Source organism: Cavia porcellus, unplaced genomic scaffold (genome assembly GCF_034190915.1).
Source record: "Cavia porcellus strain 051 isolate PalLab524CR breed Dunkin Hartley unplaced genomic scaffold, mCavPor4.1 scaffold_32, whole genome shotgun sequence".
Lineage (NCBI taxonomy): Eukaryota > Metazoa > Chordata > Mammalia > Rodentia > Caviidae > Cavia > Cavia porcellus.
The window spans coordinates 44,553,330-44,575,044 of NW_026947515.1; the positions used below are offsets into that span (position 1 = coordinate 44,553,330).

Here is a 21,715-nt window from a genome sequence, read left to right on the forward strand (position 1 = left end):
TTTTTAAACAAAGCGGTATTTAACAGGAATCCTTGAAATGTGTTTTTTATCATTTCTTTTCTCATTTTTGTAACTAATAAGTAACATGTTGGGGTGTGTGTGTGTGTGTGTTTGTGTGTGTGTGTGTTCCCAGTCTGAATGTATCAAATTCTTGAGAAGGAATGCAGAACCTTTAAGTGTTTATGCAGAGTAAATCCCAAAACACTACTTCAGGTTTTTCTCCCTTTAAACCCAATTCTTTCGTGCCATCTTTCCCCAGAAACGCTAGCATGCAACGTTCTGAAGGTAATTACACGGACCCTCAACCTCAAAGCGCTTCGCTAGCATCTGATCTCTCCCAGACCTCTAAATCGTCTAGCAGACCTGTCTTTGCCCTAAGAAACTTTAAATTTCCTTTTCAAAGCCTTCAGGTTACCAGGCAAGTCTAGTGATGGGTGGAGGCGGTTGCCATGGACACAGGTCCAGGGCCTGGGGCTGTGGAAGGGTAGACCCGAACCTGGATTCTGATTGGCTCTGCAGGCACGCAGCGTTCTGCTGGCGCACATGCGCAGTGGGGATGAGGCGAGGTCGCAGCAAAACCGAGGTTCTTGGTTCCGAGCTGGGTTTCTCAGGACCGGACTGACACTTGCGACTCCTGTCCGAGTCGCGTTGTGCATTCCGGGAGAGAGAAGTGGCGGCGCCAGAGGCCCCTCCGCAGCCCAGGACTGAATCCGCCACGCAGGCGCCAGTGACGCCGCCGCCATTGTTGCCGTGGCCTCTTGAGCCGTTCGGAGTGCGCGGCGGCCGGATCCCAGCGAAAGGTAATGACGTGCCGGCGCTAGTGTCCGCGCGGTCAGGCCCGGAGCCCAAGCCCGTGCACACTCTTGGTTTCTGCAGGTGCAAAGATGGGCTGCAGGCGGCTGTGGGGGACCCAGACCCAGCGTTGCGCGTCGCGGGGTCCTCAGCTGCTCTCGGCCTCTCCGGCTAAAAGAGAAGAGGGAACAACCTGAAAAGGCAGGCGACACAAACCGGGCCTTGTAAACAGTTGGCTTTGGTGACACTACTGTTGGTTGAACGGGGAAGGGGGCCGAGAGCTGGCACTGGGGACAGTGGGTGTGGGTCATATTCCTCCAGGTCCGGCTACTTCTGAGGTTTACTTTCGGAATCCTGGCTTCAGATATATCTGTAAAGGAACTGTCTCCTGTAGAAGCCCTGAAATAGCTTTCAGGCACACCTCTTCGACTGCTTGCTAGTCCAACCGGCTTGTCTTCCTAGCCTGATGATAGTAAAAACCTGTAATAGGCCCACAATAACATACGAAGCGAATGGATGACTCGCCCATTTTTCCCCTTCATGGTTCTCTTGGGAACCTTGAACACTTTACTAAGAAGAAATTCTTCTTCCAGTACCCACAAACAGTAAGTGTACTCTTGCTGAGAACCAGTTTAGACATTACAGCTTCTGTGACATCAGTGACTAAAATACTGAAAGATGTTTTGCTGTGAAAATGTTAATGTTTGTTTCAGAAAGTTACAAGTTAATTATTTTTGCTAATGTTTATTGTACCACCACCTTGTAAAAATAGCACCACCTTCAGACCCACCCACACACTCTCTACCCAGCATACAGGTGGAAAACCAAGATAAAACCTATGTGTGTTTATGCACACTGGGGTGTATGTTTCTGTATATATGTGTATGGTAGTACATCAAGATTTCTTGACCTTGTGGTCCATTCTTGTGTTTCAGGGTCTCTTACTCATCCTTATAAGTTCTGGGCTCAAAATTTGTAACTAAGGCTGCTATCTTCATCCTGTTCTGCCTCCAGCTGCCGCAGCTCTTGATATGTTTTTGTGGCTGTAAAATGATACTCCAAGCAGTTGGCTCATTACTGGAGAAATAAAAGATATTGCCAGCTTGACTGTCTAAATCTGTAGCCATGTTCGCCTCAAGAAAGAGGATGAACAATTCTTCACGTTCCCAAATCCTTCGGATGTGGAAGCCAAACAAGCCCCAAGGTGGACTTCACAATTTAGAAAAGCAAACTCTTACTCCAAGACTCTTGTGTGATACTGAGACCTGTCGACAGAATTTTAGGAATTTTCCATACCCAGACATGGCTGGTCCTCGAAAGGCATTGAGTAAACTTCGAGAGCTCTGCCTTAAATGGTTAAGACCTGAGATCCACTCAAAGGAACAAATCCTGGAGCTGCTGGTGCTAGAGCAATTCCTAACCATCCTTCCCGGTGAGGTTAGGACGTGGGTCAAGTCCCAGTATCCAGAGACTACAGAGGAAGTGGTGACTCTGGTGGAAGAGTTGACTCGGATTCTAGAAGAGGAAGGTGAGAACTGTACACCAGAGAAAGGAGGAATCCCTGGGTGGTTAGAAGAGAGCAGCCCCATCAAAAAAATTAGAACAGAGGTCACTGAGTGAGGAAAAGGCCTTAGCATAAGTTCCATCCTGCAGTGTCCCCCTTCCAGATTGCTTGGGACCAAACCCAAATGAAACTCGGAGGGAAAATGTCATGAAATAATGCTTAGACACAATCAAATTAATTTGTGTAAACCCTCAGGAAATTTACTTGCAGAAGTTTACACTCCTCTACTGGTCATTTGCTTTGAGAATTGGGTTTTGTAATAATGTGACAGTTATGCTACATTGTCAGCTTGGTTTCTTAGCTACCCAGGGGAGGTAAAGCACACTTCTGGGGATCTCTGGGTGGGTAACAGAGATGTGAGCTTGGGTACTCCATGTGGTCCCCCTAACACCTTCTTCTCTGGCAGTCTTCTGCTCTGCTTCCTGGCCACTGTGAGGTGAGTGACTTTGGTCCACCATGCCCTTCTGTCATGTTGCTGCTTTGTAGCCAACCATGAACTGAATGCTCTGAAACCATGAGCCAAATTAAGCCTGTCCTCCAAATAGGTATCAGGGCTTCTGGTCCCAGCAATGGGAAAGTTGACCAATACAAATAACATACTTCCAAAGATAGAAAGTGTCCAAAGAATATTCCCTTATTAGCAAAAGAGACTACTGACAAAACTGATCTCAAATAAGGATTTAGTAGAAAATTGTAGATTTTCTACTTAAAGGTCTCAGCATACATTTATTGTTGCATTGGTGTTTTAGGATAAATCATTGGCCGAAAGGTCCCTCTAACTCTTGGAAATATGAGTGCTGGTTTTCTTTTGACTTCTTACATAGGGATGTAAAGAGTCAAGGAATGTATTTGGTGAAGGGTTTCCTAAGCTATATAAATAGGACTAATCTTCACAGTCTTTTTTTCTTTTCCTTAGCTCCTCAGAATTGTGCCCTTCCCCAAGATACTGCAGAGGAAGACACCAGAGGAAAATACGCTTTTCAGTCAGAGTGGTTCACTGACTTGGTGACAGAAGTGAGTTTGAGGGGTTGTGATTTTTAAAGTGATTTTTGACAATATATAAGAATTTTTTTTTTCTTGCCCCTGTAACAACTATGCCTCAAAAGCCTTATCTAGGACCTAAGCCTCAGGTTTCTTCCTTGGCCTGTTAGGGAAGTGTGCTTTCATTGTCTTCCATTAATATACCTTTAATTAGCAATAAAGGTAAGACATTTTACCTTCATAGCCAGATGGTTTTAGTTCCTGACTCAACACGAAAGCTGGCTTGGGACAAGATACATAACTACTCTTAACCTCTTAGAGTGTAAGGATTAAATGCTGAGATTAGTTATTATCCTAAATTACAGTTAGTGAGCAGTGAATAATAGTTAATAGTATTATTTTCCCTTATGAACAAGTAATTGGTGGTCATGTATTATGTGGTATACTTTTTGATCATGAGTTTTATTTTTGTTTTTGTTTTCACTGAGGATTGACCCCAGGCCTCATGCATGCTAGACAAGTTCTCTACTACTGAGCTATATCTCTATTCTTGTATTATTTAATTTGAGACAGTCTCACCAAGTTGCTCAGCCCTGTACCACCATGCCCCGCTAGTTCTCTCTAAAATTCAAAGTGAGATTTTTAATATTCCAAAAGAATTTTTTTTTTCAAAAAGCAGGGGGAAAAGTAAAAATGAAGAGTAAGAGAGAAACTGGCTGTGCAGAGCAAGCTTGGACCAGGTAAAAGAGGAAACAGCAAGATAAAAGGACATCCTGGGTGGGGCCAGGATATAGCTCAGCAGCACAGCATCTGCCTGGCAACCACGAGTCCTACGTTCAATTCCCAGTACCACAAAAAAAAAAAAAATACAAGGACACCCTGGAGAAAGCAAGGCGGGGTGATGTGGGAAAAGCCACAAGAGCCCCAAAAGGATTTTTTTTAGGAGACTAAAAATTATATGAAAAAATGAGCACATAGGAATAATCAAGAGCCATGTGTGATGACACTGTAATCCCAGGTACTCAGAAAGCTGAAGCAGGAAGATCACAAGATTAAGTCTAGTCTGGGCAACTTAGAACTTTCCTCAAAAAAATAGGAAGGGCCAGGGATGTAGCTCAGTGTGAAGGCCCTGAGTTCTGGACCCATTTCTGCTCCTCCAAAATAATCATCAATTTGTTTTTAACCAGAGAGACAAAGGAAGGGCCACTAAGCTACCAAAATGTGAAGTAGTCTAAAAGTGCATCAGTTAACAGTGTCTTTGTTGGTTCCGGTGTTATTTTTAAGAAGAGTAAAAGAGGGCTAGGGATGTAGCTCAGTGGTAGAGCACATGAGGTCATGGCTCCAGTCCCTAGCTCTAGAGGAAAATAAAACTAAAGAATTACTTTGCTTGTCATTACAGACCATATAAAATTTTTTAAATTAAAATACTGAATTCTTACGGCAAATCTTGAAAGGCAAAACCATAGAACTCTATTACCCAGCTTTAAATTTTCAAACCCTTTTGCTTCCTTTTTTTTTTTTTTTTTTTTTTTCCTTTTTCCTTTTATGGTGCTGGGGATCAACCTTAGGGCTTTGAGCATGCGAGGGAAGCTCTCTACCACCTAGCTACATCCCCAGTCCATTTCTCCTTTAAGACTGAACCGTTAGTGTGTGTTCCACTGAGAACAAATTCTGTTTTGTTTTAAACTTCCCTTTAAGGCTGTTGAGAGATACCGTGGAGTCATGCACAGTTCTGGGTGCCTAAAGCTTAAGACCCTGTGACCCCCGCCATCGCTTTGTGCATGCCTGTTACCACTATGCTCCTTCCCATAGTTCTTGAACCAAGTTAGGTTATACTTGATATTTTAGGAATCAATGACATTCAAAGATGTGGCTGTGGACATTACTCAAGAGGACTGGGAGCTAATGCGTCCTGTACAGAAGGAACTGTACAAGACTGTGACATTACAAAACTATTGGAACATGGTTTCTCTCGGTAGGTATCGTCTATACTCCTCTTCCCGGAATGTAGAGTATCTTTCTACCCATAGTTGTTAACAGTAGTTTAAGCTGTGAACTGCCTGCCTAAAAATAAGATCCAGAGGTGAATAGTCGCCTCTCTCAGGCGCAAAAATGTTCTGAATGAAAGTTCATTGAGTGTATAGTTTGACAGTGCCACAGCTGGCCTTGCCCATTGGCCTTGCTGTGTGGGAAGAATTCTGCCCCCAGGATCTCTGAGACATACTTTCTTGGTAGCAGGAAATTATTATCCTAGCTCTGAAAGGATGAGACCGAGTTCTCATGTCCATAAAGTATTATTTTTGTTTTTTCTTTTCTTTTTTTCGGTACCGGGGATCAAACTCATGACCTCATGCTTGCCAGGTAGGCGCTTATGCCGCTGAGCTAAATCCCTGGCCCTTACTGTTATTTTTCTTTAAGGGTCCAAGAAATCAGTTAATTTAGGTAATAAATTAGGCACAGCTGTTTATCTCCAGGATTAAAATGCATTGTGTTCCTCCTGAACAGGACTGACTGTGTACAGACCAACTGTGATTCCCACACTGGAAGAACCATGGATGGTGATAAAAGAAATTTTAGAAGGCCCTAGTCCAGGTGAGAAAACATCTTTACTCTTAGGAGTTACATCCTAAGTCTGTTGAGCTTTATGTGGCCAAGTCACTGTTTGCAAAGACCTGAAAGCCCATCAAAAACTGTGAGCTGTTGGCCATAGCTTCCTACAGAGGCCATGTTCAGGAAGAGAGCCCTCAAACACCATTTCTCTGTCTCTGTCTCTCTCTCTCTTATTTTTTTGAGACAGTCTTGCTATGTAGCTCAGGCTGGCCTTGAATTCACACTGCAGCCCAACCCAGCCTTGAGCACACAGCAATCCTCCTGCCTCAGCCTCCTGATTGGTCCCACTGCTTTCTTCCTCAACAACTTAATTTTGAAAAACTTCAAACACACAGAAGAGTTGGGAGCACAGTACACTGAGCAGCTGTATACACTACTTTTCATCCAGAGTCCTTATAATCACCATTTAGCCATTTTACTTTATTGCTACACAAGGACACTATTTTTATTCTGAACCATTCCAAAGTTAGTAATAACATGTCTCCCCGAAGACATTTGCCTATATAAGCACATGGTTCTTCCTCCACGTATTTAACATCCATTGAACACTGCTGAACCTCAGCTATCCTAAAACTATTCTTTGTAGTTATTTTTCTCCTCAGGCAAGGACCTTGCCAGGAACCACCTGATGCACTAATTTCTGACGTTATTAGTCCTTTTTATATAGAACTGACCTCCGTCCTTTTTCCCTTTTTTAAATCTTTCATGATGCTAACCTTTTTAAAGATCCAGACCAGTTTTTTGATTTGTGTTTGTTTGTTTGTTTACGATGACCCACAGTCTAGATTTGCCTGTTTGTTTCCTCATGATCAGATTCAGAGTAAACATTTTCCCAAGGATATTTCAAAGATGATGTTACTTTTTTGTACATTCACACAGGATGCAAGTAATGTCAGTTTGTCTCATCATTGGTTGGCTCAGTTTTCTTAAGATGGAGTCTACAAGATCTCTCCATTTTAAATGTGCATTTTTCGTAAGTAATCTGTGAAGTCATGTGACTGCTATTCTTTAATAACTTCGTAAGATTTTGGAACCCATTGATGATCCTCACCTTGTTACACTGCTGGTGGGCAAATGGTGACTTTCTGATTCAGCAGCCTCTTCCAGATGATTAACTGCTTCTGCAAAGAACAGCTGTGCTCCCTCTTCTTTTTCATCCATGTGAATGTCATGAAATAATGGAACTCTGAGGACTTCAAAGTGTTATTAGTCCATTAGTCCTAATTGAGGGAAGCTGTTCATTTTTTTGTTCTAGTGCTCATGTGTACCCGATTGGAGCAATGGGTACACAATGAGCCCTTCTGACCAAGCTGAATATCCTTTTGATAGGACCCATTTATCTTTGAGCGTCTTCTTGATCTCTGTCATAACAAATTATTCTTCAGGCTCACCTCTGCTTACCTTACACCTAGAATTTCTGCCAGGAATCTTGGTTCATTTCAATGGAGAATATTAGAAACCACAATCTGCTCATTCCTGTGACTATCATTGCTTCCAGAGCTGTTCAATAAATACAGCTGGGAAATTTAAAAGGCAAATGTGTGTGTGAGTATGGGTATGGGTGTGTGTGTTTAGTTTTTTCTTTAAAAGTCATGAATTGGCATGTACCTATAATCCCAGCCACTCAGGAAGCTGAGGCAGGAGCATCATAAATTCGAGGTCAGCTGGGCATCGTAGCAAACCTTCATCCTCCACACACACACCAAAAAAAATTTTTTAATTGCTAGGTGCATGTCATAAATTCATACTGATTACTATAATTCGAATTCAAAACCACAAGGGTATTCCATTTTATATATTCCCATATTCCATTATGTATCACTGTCTTAGTTACTTTTCTCTCATTGCTAAGACAAAATACCTAACACCCAAAATTCAGGAAAGAAAGATTTATTTAGCTCACAGTTTTTGGAGGTTTCAGTGCATAATCCACCGGCTCTGAGGAAGGGTGGTATGGCAGAAGAGCAAGCATTCATGGCAGCAGAAGGAGCAAAAGCAAGAAGACCAACACAGGGAGAACAACCTCTTTTCCCTCATATTGAAAGCAAGCTACCCGCCCTAGAGCAAGCGCAGTACTCGCACCATCTGGTGCTCTCTTGTGCAGGTTGAGAATGTTTACAAAGGGAGGACCCCAGGCCCCTGCTGAGTCTCTTAAGCTTCTGAACTTCTCAAGATGACCCAGGTTATCAATCACTAACGATACCTTTCTTACATAATAAATCACCTAGCTCTACCAACATCAATGTTTTTACTTATTTACTCTGTCATGTTTTGGAAATAGTTTTAGCATTACATCAGTACCACTACCAATAACAAACTGTCTATAAATTTTCAAGATTTCTTTGAAGTCCTTTTTGTCCTTAGAATATATGCTATAAGGGTATTGTTTTCTTGGGTTGGGGGGATTATTCTTTTACATTTTTGAAAACGTTAAAACATAGCTAGAAGCCATAACTATATAAACAGGTATACACCCCATTCTTTCTACGTGAGTCTCATCAACTATATGGTAACCATATTTATTCATTTTTGCATTATCCTTTCTGTTTCATTTAGCAGCAATGAATAATATATTTTTATATCTCCTTTTGTATACACAAGAAAAACTCTGTATCTTCCTGCATCTTGCTTTCTTTATACCTTTTTTTTATTTAAGGCACTGATTTCTTATAAATCTACCAGTGTTGATAGGAGAACACAAAATTAACAGTGTATCATACAATAATGACAGAATATCTACTTTACTTTAGAGTAAATTGCTTCACTCTTTTTGAAAAGTTAACTTGCGGCTGGCTGCAGTGGCACACACCTGTAATCTCAGCTACTCTGAGACAAGGGGACTCCCAAGTTTGAAGCCAGCTGTGAAACTTAGCTTAGCACCCCATCTCTAAAATAAAGGATTGTGGCTGTGACTCCATGGCAAAGTAAGTTGCCTATCACTTGAAAGCTTTCGGTTTAATCCCCAGTACTAAGAGCAAACAAATGCTTACTTTGGTCATTAGGTATTTTAAGGGTCATACTACCTTACAAGCTAGTTCTTTGTCATAATTTATGGCCTCGTTTGGCAGAATGACACATCTTTGACATCTAGGTTCTTTGAAGAATAAATTTAGCACATTGTAGACACTGAGAAAGTTCACATAGTGTAATGAAAAGAATCCTAACTAGAGCTGGGATAGCCTTCTGGGAGATGCAGCCGGTCTGAGACACTTGAACTTCACCTCACAGCGTGAGTATTTTAGACCATTCATAGAACAAAAGTCAGAGCTATATAACCATGAAGAGGCCCAGTTTATGGGAGATTTTGTTCTCTAGAGAGCACAGAGACTCGAAAAAGCAAGTTATTTTGTGTGCCCTGAGGTTTGAGGATTTTACTTTTCTAGCCTGCCCCCTTCTATGGTGTGTAATCCTCTGGACAAGAGATTCCTCTAGACTTCCCATCTTGTTGAGCCCCAGCTTTATCTTGGGGCCCTGGCCCCTTGTACCCAGATTAAAGAACCGTCTCAAGGGAGCCAGACTCAGCTCTGTCTTCCTACCTTCCTACTTTTGCTTGGGTTTTGGCCTCTAAGGATTTTACTGTCTTGCCAGCTCAGAAATATATAAGCTAACCCTTACTTAAAATACCTAATCAGTTACAGTTTGGTAATTCACAGATAGAATAGTAGTCATGGCCTTCAACAGCCATTACTTGGAACTTTTATGGTTCTTTATGTTTACAAAGGATTCTCCTCTGACCTCTGAACCAACAAATACTTAACACTTGTAGCCAAGCAATCTGATCAGTTTTATATATATATTTGTGCCCTCTTTAATGACCTCTATTTCTGAATTTCTGATAAACTGACTTTCACTGTATTTTTGCTGTAGTAGCAGTTTACCCATAGCCACCATTCAGGCTTGTTACTTTAAGCTTATTAATCTTAACTACAGGATGAGGTACGAAGCTCGGTAATAGCATTGTTTCCTAGCATGCTCAAGGCTTGGGTTTCATCCCCAGCTCTGTAAAACAGAACAGAATCAAAGCCAAGTAACTGTTTCGGGTGCATGTAGAGTGCCACAGACTGATTCTGACTATGCCAAATTAAACTGAGCTTCTGTGACAGCTCATTTTTTTGTGTTCGATCCAGTCACATCGTCATTTTGTTCTTTTGGGGTGGGGTAGCGAATCCTGGTTTGAGAAAGTGGATTTTTAATTTTTCTTATATAAAAGTAAAACAACTACAGTTCTAGTACTGAATAGCAGAAAAAGTAATATAGGTGATTTACTGAAACTTTGAAAAGAAAACCTACAGTCAGCATTTTTCTACTTCATGCTGGTTATGACACTGCTTTTTTCACTTAACATTATTTCTAGATATTTTCTGGTGTCAGCTGTTCTGTGTTCAAATAAAAATAGTTCGTAAATTCAAGCAGTACAAGAAAACATATGTCTTTATCCTCTGAGCTAGTGCCAAGACATTGTCCCCTTGGGTCTGTCTGTGTGTGTGTGTGTGTGTGTGTGTGTGTGTGTGTGTGTATCTGTCTCTCTGGCTGTCTGTCTATCTGCTGTCTGTCTGTCATGTAGCATCCCATTTCACAGGTGAGATTTTCTACTGTTAGACACTTGCTTTCTTTCAGTTAATAACATGTCCTGCACACCTTTTCAAGTCAGTTTGCCTAGGCCAACCTAATTATTTTTACCAATTACCAGCATTCCCTTATTCCTTGCTCTAACCAGGCCTTCCTGATACAGCTATCACTTGCAGTGGCACTATAATATTCTATTAAATGGATATATTTAGTCAGGCATGGAGGCACACACCTATATTCCCAGGGCATGGTTGCACACACACTTACAATCCCAGCACTCGGGAGGCTGAGGCAGGAGGATTATTGTGAGTTGGAGACCAACCGGAGCTAAAAAGTGAGCTCAAGACCAGCCTGAACTGCATAACGAAATCTCAAAAAAAAAAAAAAAAATTAAATGGAGATATTGATAAAGCCATTATACTTTAAGCTGTGTTTTGGAGAGGTTCTGAACCATCCTATCTTAGTCACTTTCCTCATGGCTAGGACAAAATACCAGGCACCCACAACGTAAAGGAGGAGAAGTTCATTTTAGCTCATAGTTTTAGAAGTTTCAGTCCGCAGTTGACTGCATCCAGTGCAGAAATGGCAGGTGGAGGGGTCTCAGCAGAGAGAAGCTAATGTGTCATGGTTGCCAGGAAGCAGAGAGAAGGGAGGATGTGGGCTAGGAAAACCTCCCTGCTAGGTCAGGCCCTCAGTAACCCAGCTCTTCCAGCCAGCTCCCACCTCCCAGGAGCACTGTCAGGACACTGAGCCCCCTGGGATGATCCACTGTTGAGCACAGCACCCCCATGATGCTTCTGGGAGCCCCAACTCTGAACATATGAGGCTTTGCTGAACATGTCCAGTTCCATCTTGGCTACATTATAATTTGTACGTTTGATTGTATCACATCATACAGTTCTTTTAAAACAGTTTTATTAGATATATGTGTATCACATTCCTCATAGGAAATTTGTGCCTGTACATAATGTCCCTTGATGTCTCTTTTCTTCTCTGTTCCCCTCCCTTCCTTCAGCTTTTCTTTCCCTCCTTATTTACAAGAACTTTCCTTCCATTTTATTCCTCCAATTCTTTTTTCCTTTTCCCTTCCTTCCTTCCTCTCTCCACCTCTCCTTGTTTGCCTTCCCATTTGAACATTTCCTTCTTACTTCCCAATATCTGTCATCATTTTGATCTTTATTTACACTTTCAGTTTCTCACACAAGAGAAACAAGGTCATATGTGACAAATTTATTTTACTTGGGGCTGGGGATTTAGCTCAGCAGCACAAGTATCTGTCTTACAAGTGCGTAGTCGTGAGTTCAATCCCCAGTACCAAAAAAAAAATTATTTAACTTAAAAGTGTGGTCTCAAGGTGCATCCATTTACCTAGAAACATCTCAAGTTTATCCTTCTTTATGGCAGAGTACTGTATTGTATATAAAAACCACATCTTCTTTATCCATTCATCCACTGATGAGCATCAAGGCTATTTCCAAGATTCATCTACTCCAAATTGTGCTCCTGTAAATATGGGTGTGCAGATAGTGCTGTGGCATGATGCTTTTCACTTTCAGGAAGATAGTCCTAGTGGGACTAGCTGGGTCAAATGGAACCGCTAGTTTTAGTTTTGTGAGGAATCACCTTACTGATTTGCATATTGGTTTGTACTGGTTTACACTCCCAGCAACAGTGGAGAAAGCCTCACCACAACCTCACCACCATTTGTAATTGATAATAGCCACTCTTCCAAAGTGAGATAAAATCTCAGTATTGTTTTAATTTGCCTCTCTTGAATGACCGGTGATGAACATTTGTTTCTTTTTTTATTTTTTAAGACAGGTGGCTTATTTTGCTATGGATATGTTATGTAATGCTTAGTACTTACAAGTTTTATGCTTCCAACACCTAGTTACAAAAGTACCGTAACATAACATAATAGTCATCAATCTGACTGCCATACAGCAAGGTTTTTTTTGGTTTTTATATTTGGTTGTGTGGGTGCGTGTGTGTGTGTGTACACATACACAGATACACACATACGTGCATACTCTCATTTGAGTTCACTTTTTTACAAGAGATTATCTTTTATTTTACTAGTTCAGTTTAGTGGCTACTATATCCAGAGTCTCCAGCCAATTTATGAAAAAAATGTAAGAGAAACATAAGCTATAAGAGTTTATATTTAAGTTGCAGTATAAAACACAACAAATTGTGAAATAATCATGTAATGCCAGGTTCTGTCCTAGGGACAACATTGTGTTAGGGTGAACCATCCTGAAATTGCAGATATTCAGCTATTTTGTTCTTAAAAAAAGACAATTTCATGTATGATTCAACCTACCCTGTTTGTTTGTCTATTTGTTTGTTTGTTTGTTATAGCAGGAATCAAACTCAGGACCTTGTGCTTGCCAGGCACTGAGCTAAATCCCTGGCTGTATTTTAGATTCTAAGAGAATACATTATAGAAGCAAACACGAGGCAAGAAACATTTCTTTTAACAGGTGAAAAACGTATCAGAAGAGGTGTAGAGTCTGGGATTAGCATGGCAGCTATAAACTGTGGAAGTAGAGGATAACTTCACATTTAAATTAAGCTAAATATATAATGTAGAAGATACAGTTAAATAGAAAAGGCTGATGCTTTTGAGACTAAATGCCAAGTAAAGATACCTGAAATCTTCTCACTCTTGCTGGGATTCAGCCAGAGGGCCCTGCACATGCTTGGCAGGTGCTGTCTCGCTGCAGTACACCCCTCGCCCTCTTTTTTCTCTCTTTAACCTTTGTTTTGTTTTGTTTTTTGGTACTAGGGATTGAACACAAGACCTCAAGCTTGCCAGGCAGGTGCCCCCGGCTCTCTCTCTTTAACTTTTATCCTTTAAGTCCCCAGGTCTCAAACTTTAGTGTGCAGCAAAGCCACTTGATAAAACAAACTGCTCAGCCCCATTGCCAGATTTCTAGCTCAGTATGGCTAGATTGGACCCCAGAATTTTTAAGTATTTTCAGGTGATAGTGATGCTTATCTTGCTAACCTAGGAACTGTACTGTGAGAACCACTACTTTAGGCTATCAGATTTACAGACATGTTAGCTTAGAATGCCCTCCATGAGATTGCTTTAGGAATGTTATGTAGAATTGTGAAAGACAGAGTGATAAGAATCAGTATATCTACTTTATGAAACCACTATATAAATTACTGTGAAATAACCTCAAATTATCCCACAGTCTTATCTGCTGTTTTTACTTCTTATTACTGTCACCTGACTGCATATACCCATGCTCAGGAGGGACTCTGTTTTCCACTATTTAGTCTTCTGTTTTTCTATCTTCTTATTCTCCTTTCCTTAGCTTTAAGGACCATGTTAATTAATGAGGTTGTCAGAGCTATAGCGGTTAAGCATTTCATTCACATTTACTGTTTTGTCTTCTTTTTTCAAAGGAAGACTTTTGTTTTCTTTTTTTATTTCAGAATGCAAAACTGAAGCCCAAGCATGTATTCCAGGAGAGAATGTTCCTGAATTCAAACAAGATGGAACACAAACCGTCAAGTTGGAAGATCTTTATGACTATGATGATGGATTAGAGAGGCAAGCAACAGATACCTTCAGTAAAATTCCCATCAATGAAAGAAATTTCAGTTTGAAGTCAATCTTTTCACAAGATGATCCTACAGAAGAATATCTTAGTAAATATGACATATATAGAAATGATTTTGAAAAGCACTTAAACCTAACTAGACAGTTTGATACCCAAACAGATAATAAAACTTTTACATATAGTGAAGACAAGCCAGTCTTTAATAATTTCTCATATGGTACTGTATATAGGAAAATACTTCCTGGAGATAAGCCTTATAAATGCAATGTGTGTGGGAAAAAATTTAGGAAATACCCATCCCTCCTGAAACACCAAAGTAGCCATGCCAAAGAGAAATCTTACGAATGTGAAGAATGTGGGAAAGAGTTTAGGCATATTTCATCCCTCATTGCACATCAGAGAATGCATACCGGAGAAAAACCATATGAATGCCACCAGTGTGGTAAAGCCTTCAGCCAGCGTGCACACCTTACTATACATCAGAGAATTCATACTGGAGAAAAACCCTATAAATGTAATGATTGTGGAAAAGACTTCAGTCAGCGCGCGCACCTTACTATACATCAAAGAACCCATACTGGAGAGAAACCATATAGATGCTTGGAATGTGGTAAAACCTTCAGCCATAGTTCATCACTAATTAATCATCAAAGAGTTCATACTGGAGAAAAACCTTATATATGCAATGAATGTGGAAAAACTTTTAGTCAGAGTACACACCTCCTTCAGCATCAGAAAATACATACTGGAAAGAAACCATATAAATGCAATGAGTGTTGGAAAGTATTCAGCCAGAGCACTTACCTTATTCGACATCAGAGAATTCATTCTGGAGAAAAGTGTTATAAATGCAATGAGTGTGGAAAGGCCTTTGCTCATTCCTCAACTCTTATTCAGCATCAGACTACTCACACTGGAGAGAAATCCTACATATGTAATATATGTGGGAAAGCCTTCAGCCAGAGTGCAAACCTTACTCAGCATCATAGAACACATACTGGAGAAAAACCATATAAATGTAATGTGTGTGGGAAAGCATTCAGCCAGAGTGTGCACCTGACTCAACACCAGAGGATTCATAATGGAGAAAAACCCTTTAAATGCAATATATGTGGGAAAGCATATAGACAAGGTGCAAATCTTACTCAGCATCAAAGAATCCATACTGGAGAGAAACCCTATAAATGTAATGAATGTGGGAAAGCTTTTATTTATTCCTCATCGCTTAATCAACATCAGAGAACTCATACTGGAGAGAGACCCTATAAATGTAATGAATGTGACAAAGATTTTAGCCAGAGAACATGCCTTATTCAACACCAGAGAATTCACACAGGAGAGAAACCCTATGCATGTCGAATATGTGGTAAAACCTTCACTCAGAGTACAAATCTTATTCAGCATCAGCGAGTTCATACAGGTGTCAGACATCGTAATTAATGGATTTTTGAGATTTAAGTTTTTCAATTTGGTCACTTTAATTTTGTATGCTCTGTGTGCTAAAAGATTCAAAAGAAATCTGAAGGAGTACAATATATATTAGATATCACTCAGCAGAATTACCAGAATTCATAATATGGATATACTCGTTAAAACTTAATGTGAAATGTAAAAAAGGAAACTTCGTTGACTTCTTGAACTTTTTTGGTGTCAGTTTAACTCATTTTAGAAAGAAACTTTATGAAAAGATATTCAAGAAACATTCCTCAATTCTCAAGGTAATTCAAGTATTTCTTTAGAGGCCTTATGAGTGTAACTTGGGGTACAGTCCATCAAGTACAGATTTCACACTAGAGAGTAATCCTAAGATCACAGAAAGAAAAATGCTATTTTCAGGCCTTTATTTCATCCCAGTTTTGAAACCTTAAAATATGTAAAGGTTTCCCTTTGGTCTTTTCCTATGCCATTACTGCCATATGAAACCAGTGGGTTTTAGGAAAAAAAAAATTGAAAGTATCCCAAAGATTTCTGTGACCACTATTTAACTGTGCTTTCCCTCAAATACTGAAAAATTAAAGAGAAACTTAATGGAAAATGATGTTGAGACAGACAAGCTAGTGTGTATAACCTTTAGGCATGTGTACAGACCTAAGCAGACAAAATTTGAGCACCTCAATCTTATGCTAATGTTTAAAACAGGTATGCCTTAGGTTTTGACATCCAAAGTCATCTTGAAGGATAAAAGTAAACATACAGTTCCTGTTTTTTTTCACCTGACTCCTAAATTCATAACTTAAAGTTCCCTTGTGGCTCTTTTACTGTAGGAAATCCGTTTCTTCCACTGAAACGTATTTCTTGAGTGCCCCCCTGTCCTTTCAGGTCCCAGATTTCCTGATTGAACCCTTTCAGGGCTTGTTATGGTGCTGAAAATCACAGCTGATTAAACAACAAAGTGTTCGGCAGTTATGCAAAAAGGACATGATCTTAAGTATTTAGTTACAGAATGAGCATAAGAAACTTGCTAAAATGGTTGCAGGTATAACCCCAAAGCCCAAGTCAGGACGTAATGAAGGCAGCTATCAAAATACTGTGCGTAAGAAATGGAAAAGTGGATCTGAGTTCACCACAGAGTGAGTCAGGGTAAAATCAAGGTGAAAGGCGCCTGAGGAAAGAAAAGACCACTGACAAAGCAGATCTAACGACTTGGTACATGAAGAAAGTGAAAAATGAAATTTAGCCTATTTGTAAGAAAAAGGGAAATGGTAGCTTTTAAAGGAATAATTACAAACCTGATACTCCTTCATACATGCAAGTAAATTAGAGGTTACTCAAATACATCAAAAAAATTTTTCCATTGGAAGAATATTGTACAGAAACTTCATTGCTGTAGTGATCATTAAAGCTAAGTTTATGGGGCTACAGAACATAATTGGGAAGCTGGCAGAGATAGGTTTTAAAAATACTGTTGATCTAATATCCATAGTTTTCCACCCACAATATGAGACTGGGGTTCCATTTGGCTTGTATTTGTTTCTCCAGTGCCTTGCATATTGCACATGATCAATACATGTTGGTCGAATTAATGAATATGTAAATTAGAGTTGAGTAAATGTAGAACTGACTAGCATGGAGTAAAAATTGGCAAAACAAAAACAATGTGTGAATATTTAAAAGGAATGTTTAACGACTGTTGAGTATTTATTTACCAGGTAATAGGAGCTACTTAAAAACGGAAAAATCAGAAACCTTTCAAGGTGACAAATTTCTTGGGCTGCATATGAAATACATAACAGTTAACACCTTGTCAGACACCTTTGCACAAAGAAGTTTTCCTGAGCTAAATAGGGGAAACTGATGAATTCTGCTACCTTAAATATTTGTTTGAGCATGTATTGACCATACAGTTTGATTTAAACATAATGTGTTTATATAAACATCCTGCAAATTGGTGATAGGAGGAAAGGGTGCCAGCAACTTCAAAGCTATTATTGTTGACTATTTTTCTTAAAGAAAGTGTTGCTTTCCCTTTTCCTGACATTAGTTAACCTTGATTTCATTGTGTCATCCTTCACAAAGTACAGGTTGCAAAATACTCAAATTATGCTTAATCCCATAGTTTTTTTTTAAAAAATAACAATTGTATTTCTGGTGTTGCTTCATCTCACACAATACTTCTGTCCTCTGGAATGAAAGTTTGGAGTGTTACAGTCTGTATCTTTCTTTGCATTACTCCACATTTTCTGCCTTTGTGTTTTATGTAAATAGTGCACTTATAAAGTCTTCCATTGATACCCACAGGTAACTGATGCCATTATAAAAATAATAGAATATAATAGTACGGAATACTAGGATTTTGTGCGTGTTTTTCTCCCTGCTTGTAGAATTGTCTGAACCATGAGTAACTCTTTTTTTTTAGTAAATAGCCTTATTTTCACCAACTCTTTGTTAAACAAGTTGTAAAATATGCGTAGAAGTTTTAAAATAATAAAATGAACTATATCCACTGCTGGATTTTAAAACTAACATATTTGCCATATTTTGTGCATATTACTAAACAGTTGGAATTTCTCCTCTAAATGCACCTCATAGAAATGAGGACAGTGGTTTCCACAACCACAGAGTCGAAAGAAAATGAACAGTCCTCTAAAACGCTTGTCTAAATCCGTAGTGTCTATTTGCACTTCTAAAGAAAAGCTGATCCAGTCAGTTTTCACACTTGGATCTGTTTCATGTCCCAAGCAAGTCAGACTTTGATTTGCTTGGGCTGTTCAAGGTGACAAATTTCTTGGGCTGAATATCAAATATATAACACAGTTAATAACATACAAGGATCAAAACTTCCATTTTTATATGAGTGAGGACGACATTTTTTAGAAGCAGGCAGGCAGCCTGTGGGCTGCAGATTGGACTTGCCCAAGAGTCCCGACCTTTTGTTTTCCCTCTTTTTACAAAAACAAGTCAGTTATGTGGTGTTTGACATTTGGGATTTAACTGTTGACGTGTACAAGTGCTATATTGTATTTTTGAAGTTTCTGGAAATTAGAAGTTAAGATCAAAGGTTTGGTTGACCGAGGGTAAACATAACCCTTAATTGATCTATTTTCTCTTGCATCATTGTCTGGCTGTCAGGTTGACTCACTGTCAGTGATGTGACATTCGATCATAGAGTTCAAGTGATAATCACCAGTTCTTCCCAGGATAAAGTTACTTTGGCCTGTTGTAATTAACATTCTGGACCAACAGTGGGAAAGCATATGGACCAGGTGGTTATATTCATACCCAATACTAAGCCCTACCTTAGTTAACTTTTTCATCAAAGATAGCAAATGGTGATTTTCTAATTCTGTTCTTTCCATATTCATTGGGTACTAATCTCCAAGAAAGAACTTTCCCTTGTTAGTTTGGAATGCACTTAATGACAGGGTTATTCTCAATTCTTTTCCTTTAATGACCACTTTAGAGGTTTAATTACCAGTAAGGTATTTGGTGGTATTATCTGCAGAGATGACAAATCACACGATGTGTTACTCAATTACGGTGGTTTCTGATGTGTAAAGTGTCCCAAATTTGGCTAGTCAGAACCCACCAAAGTATCTTTTTTATGTTCTTTTTCACATCCCCCTCTAGTTATTGGGCATTTAATTTCCTTCTAACCCAGGTATCTCTGATTCTCTCTGCACTTCAGTCCCTTAGATATGGAATGAAACATTTCTCTAGAAATTCTTTTTAACAGACAGCTACTTAGAAACCATGATCTGGTTACAGTGCATGTTCATTGTGGCAGCTGAAATATCATTAGCCTTAGTTCTAAATGTTCAATTTGGTTTCCATAGTGAAGAAATTCTGCACTTAGTTTATTGGCTACATAATGTCTTAATTATGTAATCAGAGATACAGTTACGTAAGTGGAATAAACTTTGAGGCACAAATAACTCATCCTGAGCATACAAACTAAATTGAACAGAACAGAATTGTTTAGAAAAGAGAAAATTTAATCACACATAGCCTTATGCCAAGATTATCAGGAACATTTATAGAGAAAATATAGTTTGTCAGTTAATCTGGCAAGTGAATTAAATAGACAACAAGAGGATATATATGTATAATTTCTACTATATTGTGTTCTAACTATTATGTATCTTGATAGTTTATAAACTTAGTCACCTGTTCCTTTTTTTTTTTTTTCTATTCAGAGGGTTGAACCCACGGCACAAATACTACCAGCTCCACACACAAACCCATTCCATCACTGTTTTTTGTTTTATTGTATTTTGTTTCTGTCTTTTTGACACAGAGTTTCACTGTGCAATTCAAACCTTGAACTCATGTAGCCTAGGCTGGCCTCAAACTTGCAGCAATCCTCCTGCCTCAGTCTCCCAAGTGCTGGGACCACAGATGTGTACCACCGTACCCAGCTACTGTTTGATCTTCACACCTTGAAGGCACTAAATTTCATTATCTTTGCATGTCAATTCACTTGCATTTGTATATATATTCTTCATCCTGTTGTTCACCCAGTGGCCCTTGCTTTACCCTGGTAGCCCCTTTGAACACTAGAATAATTACAAATGGCAATCCATATAAATACATGCATAAAATTGTGATCAACATTTGTCTTCCACTGTATAGATGGGGAAAGTCAGACCTGTGATGTCTTGCATGAGGTCTTATGCCACAGAGTAACACAATAAGGATGAGAACCCATAATCCCAACTTGTAATTGTGTTCTTATTGTAAAATAATGGTAAATAGAGGTTTTAGTACAAACTATACAGTTTTATAAAATTACAGTTATAAAAACCTACAGTTTTATAAAACTAGGTATTTTTGAGATTAGAGCATTGAAAAAGTCTTTTACCTGTTTTTATCTTCTCTCCCATATAGTTTCTTCAAATCTTTCAGAGTAGCGAAGCTTGGGATGCACCTCCCCCTTCCAATTTTTGGTCTCCCATCCAGACGCTTCCCGAGTTTGAGAACTATATAGTCAGTGATCACCTGGAACTGTCTCACAAGATCTTTAACTGTTATGGTCAAACCTGAATTGTTTCTAACCCCCAAACCTTTTCTTTTTAAATTCATTATAACTTTGATAAGGAAGCTAGAAGTTGTTATCTTTGATAATTGTCTTAATCCTATTGATTTTACAAGCAAGTTGCCTGTTTGATGCCTACCGAATGGAGGCAAACACTGTGTCCAGAAGTGGCAAAGTAGCTGGACATGGACTAAAATGGAATTTTATAGTCAGTCGAGCATCATCCTTACGCTCAGGTCCTAGGAAGCCCCAACTACTGAAGTACTAGAGTACCACTAATATGAAGATGATCAAGGCTACAAGGAGGGATACTCATGGTTCTGCCCTTCCAGGAACCTAAAGAAAGAAGGTCATGGATGACATTTGACTTTTAAATGACTATAGTGAAGAAAAAAAGTCTGAAAACTACGAAAAAGAAAAAAGAAATAGCTCAAACCTGTGTGAGCAAAGAACATAATGGCCATTTTCCCCTTATTTTCAGAAGTAAAACTGTAAAACACCAGAGAAACGAAGAAGCCAAAGATTCGGGTCTACCTTAAAACACTTATAAGCCAACCAGGATTATGCACCAAAGTGAGAGGTCAAATGAAAACCTGGAAATGGTTCTAAAAGCAGGCCATGAATTTTGATATTTTAGCCAGCACCTTGAATTCCCAGATCTAGGTGAATACTGTTCCATTTCTCTGCCAAGATTGGGCAAAATATTGCTGGCTGGAAGTTCAAGCTAAAGGTGATTTTTACAGTTTCACATGTTTGGGAAAATACAAAAGTATTTGATGACATACGAAAGTTGTATGAAATTCAAATTTCAGTGTGAATAAAGTTTGTTGGATTATCGTCACGTCCATTAATTTATTGCTACTTCTAGGCTACAACAAAACTGACAAGAGACCACCAAGCCCAAAGTATTTCCTATGTGGGGAGCATGTAAGAAAATAAAAGGGAACCGAACAGTTGGGGAGACAGCTCAGCACCACGGCGCCTGCCTGGGAAGTGCAAGCTTGTGAGCTCAGTTGCCAGTACTAAAAAAAGTTAACAAACAGTTTTGGTAGTGGAAGCAGAGGGATACATAGGAACATTGCCAGAAGTCCATGTTAGAAGGGTTCATCTCAGGTCAGGAAGCAGGTGGACAGTGCTACCCTTTCGTTGGCC

General features: G+C 39.4%; 1 protein-coding gene across 2 annotated transcripts; it reads left to right on the forward strand.

Moving 5' to 3' along the window:
• Nucleotides 1-551: 551 nt before the first annotated feature.
• On the forward strand, nucleotides 552-21,400 carry Znf287 (zinc finger protein 287). Of its 2 annotated transcripts, XR_216223.4 has the most exons (7): nucleotides 552-800; nucleotides 1,728-2,320; nucleotides 3,273-3,370; nucleotides 5,186-5,312; nucleotides 5,843-5,929; nucleotides 13,964-15,809; nucleotides 20,416-21,400. XR_216223.4 is itself a non-coding variant. In XM_005002075.4 (6 exons), the coding sequence occupies exons 2-6, from the start codon at nucleotides 1,918-1,920 to the stop codon at nucleotides 15,529-15,531; spliced, it is 2,283 nt and encodes a 760-aa protein (XP_005002132.1). In that variant the 5' UTR covers nucleotides 552-800; nucleotides 1,728-1,917; the 3' UTR covers nucleotides 15,532-21,400. The 2 variants fall into 2 exon arrangements, 1 of the variants encoding a protein (XP_005002132.1); XM_005002075.4 differs by having other exon boundaries at nucleotides 13,964-21,400.
• Nucleotides 21,401-21,715: the final 315 nt, after the last annotated feature.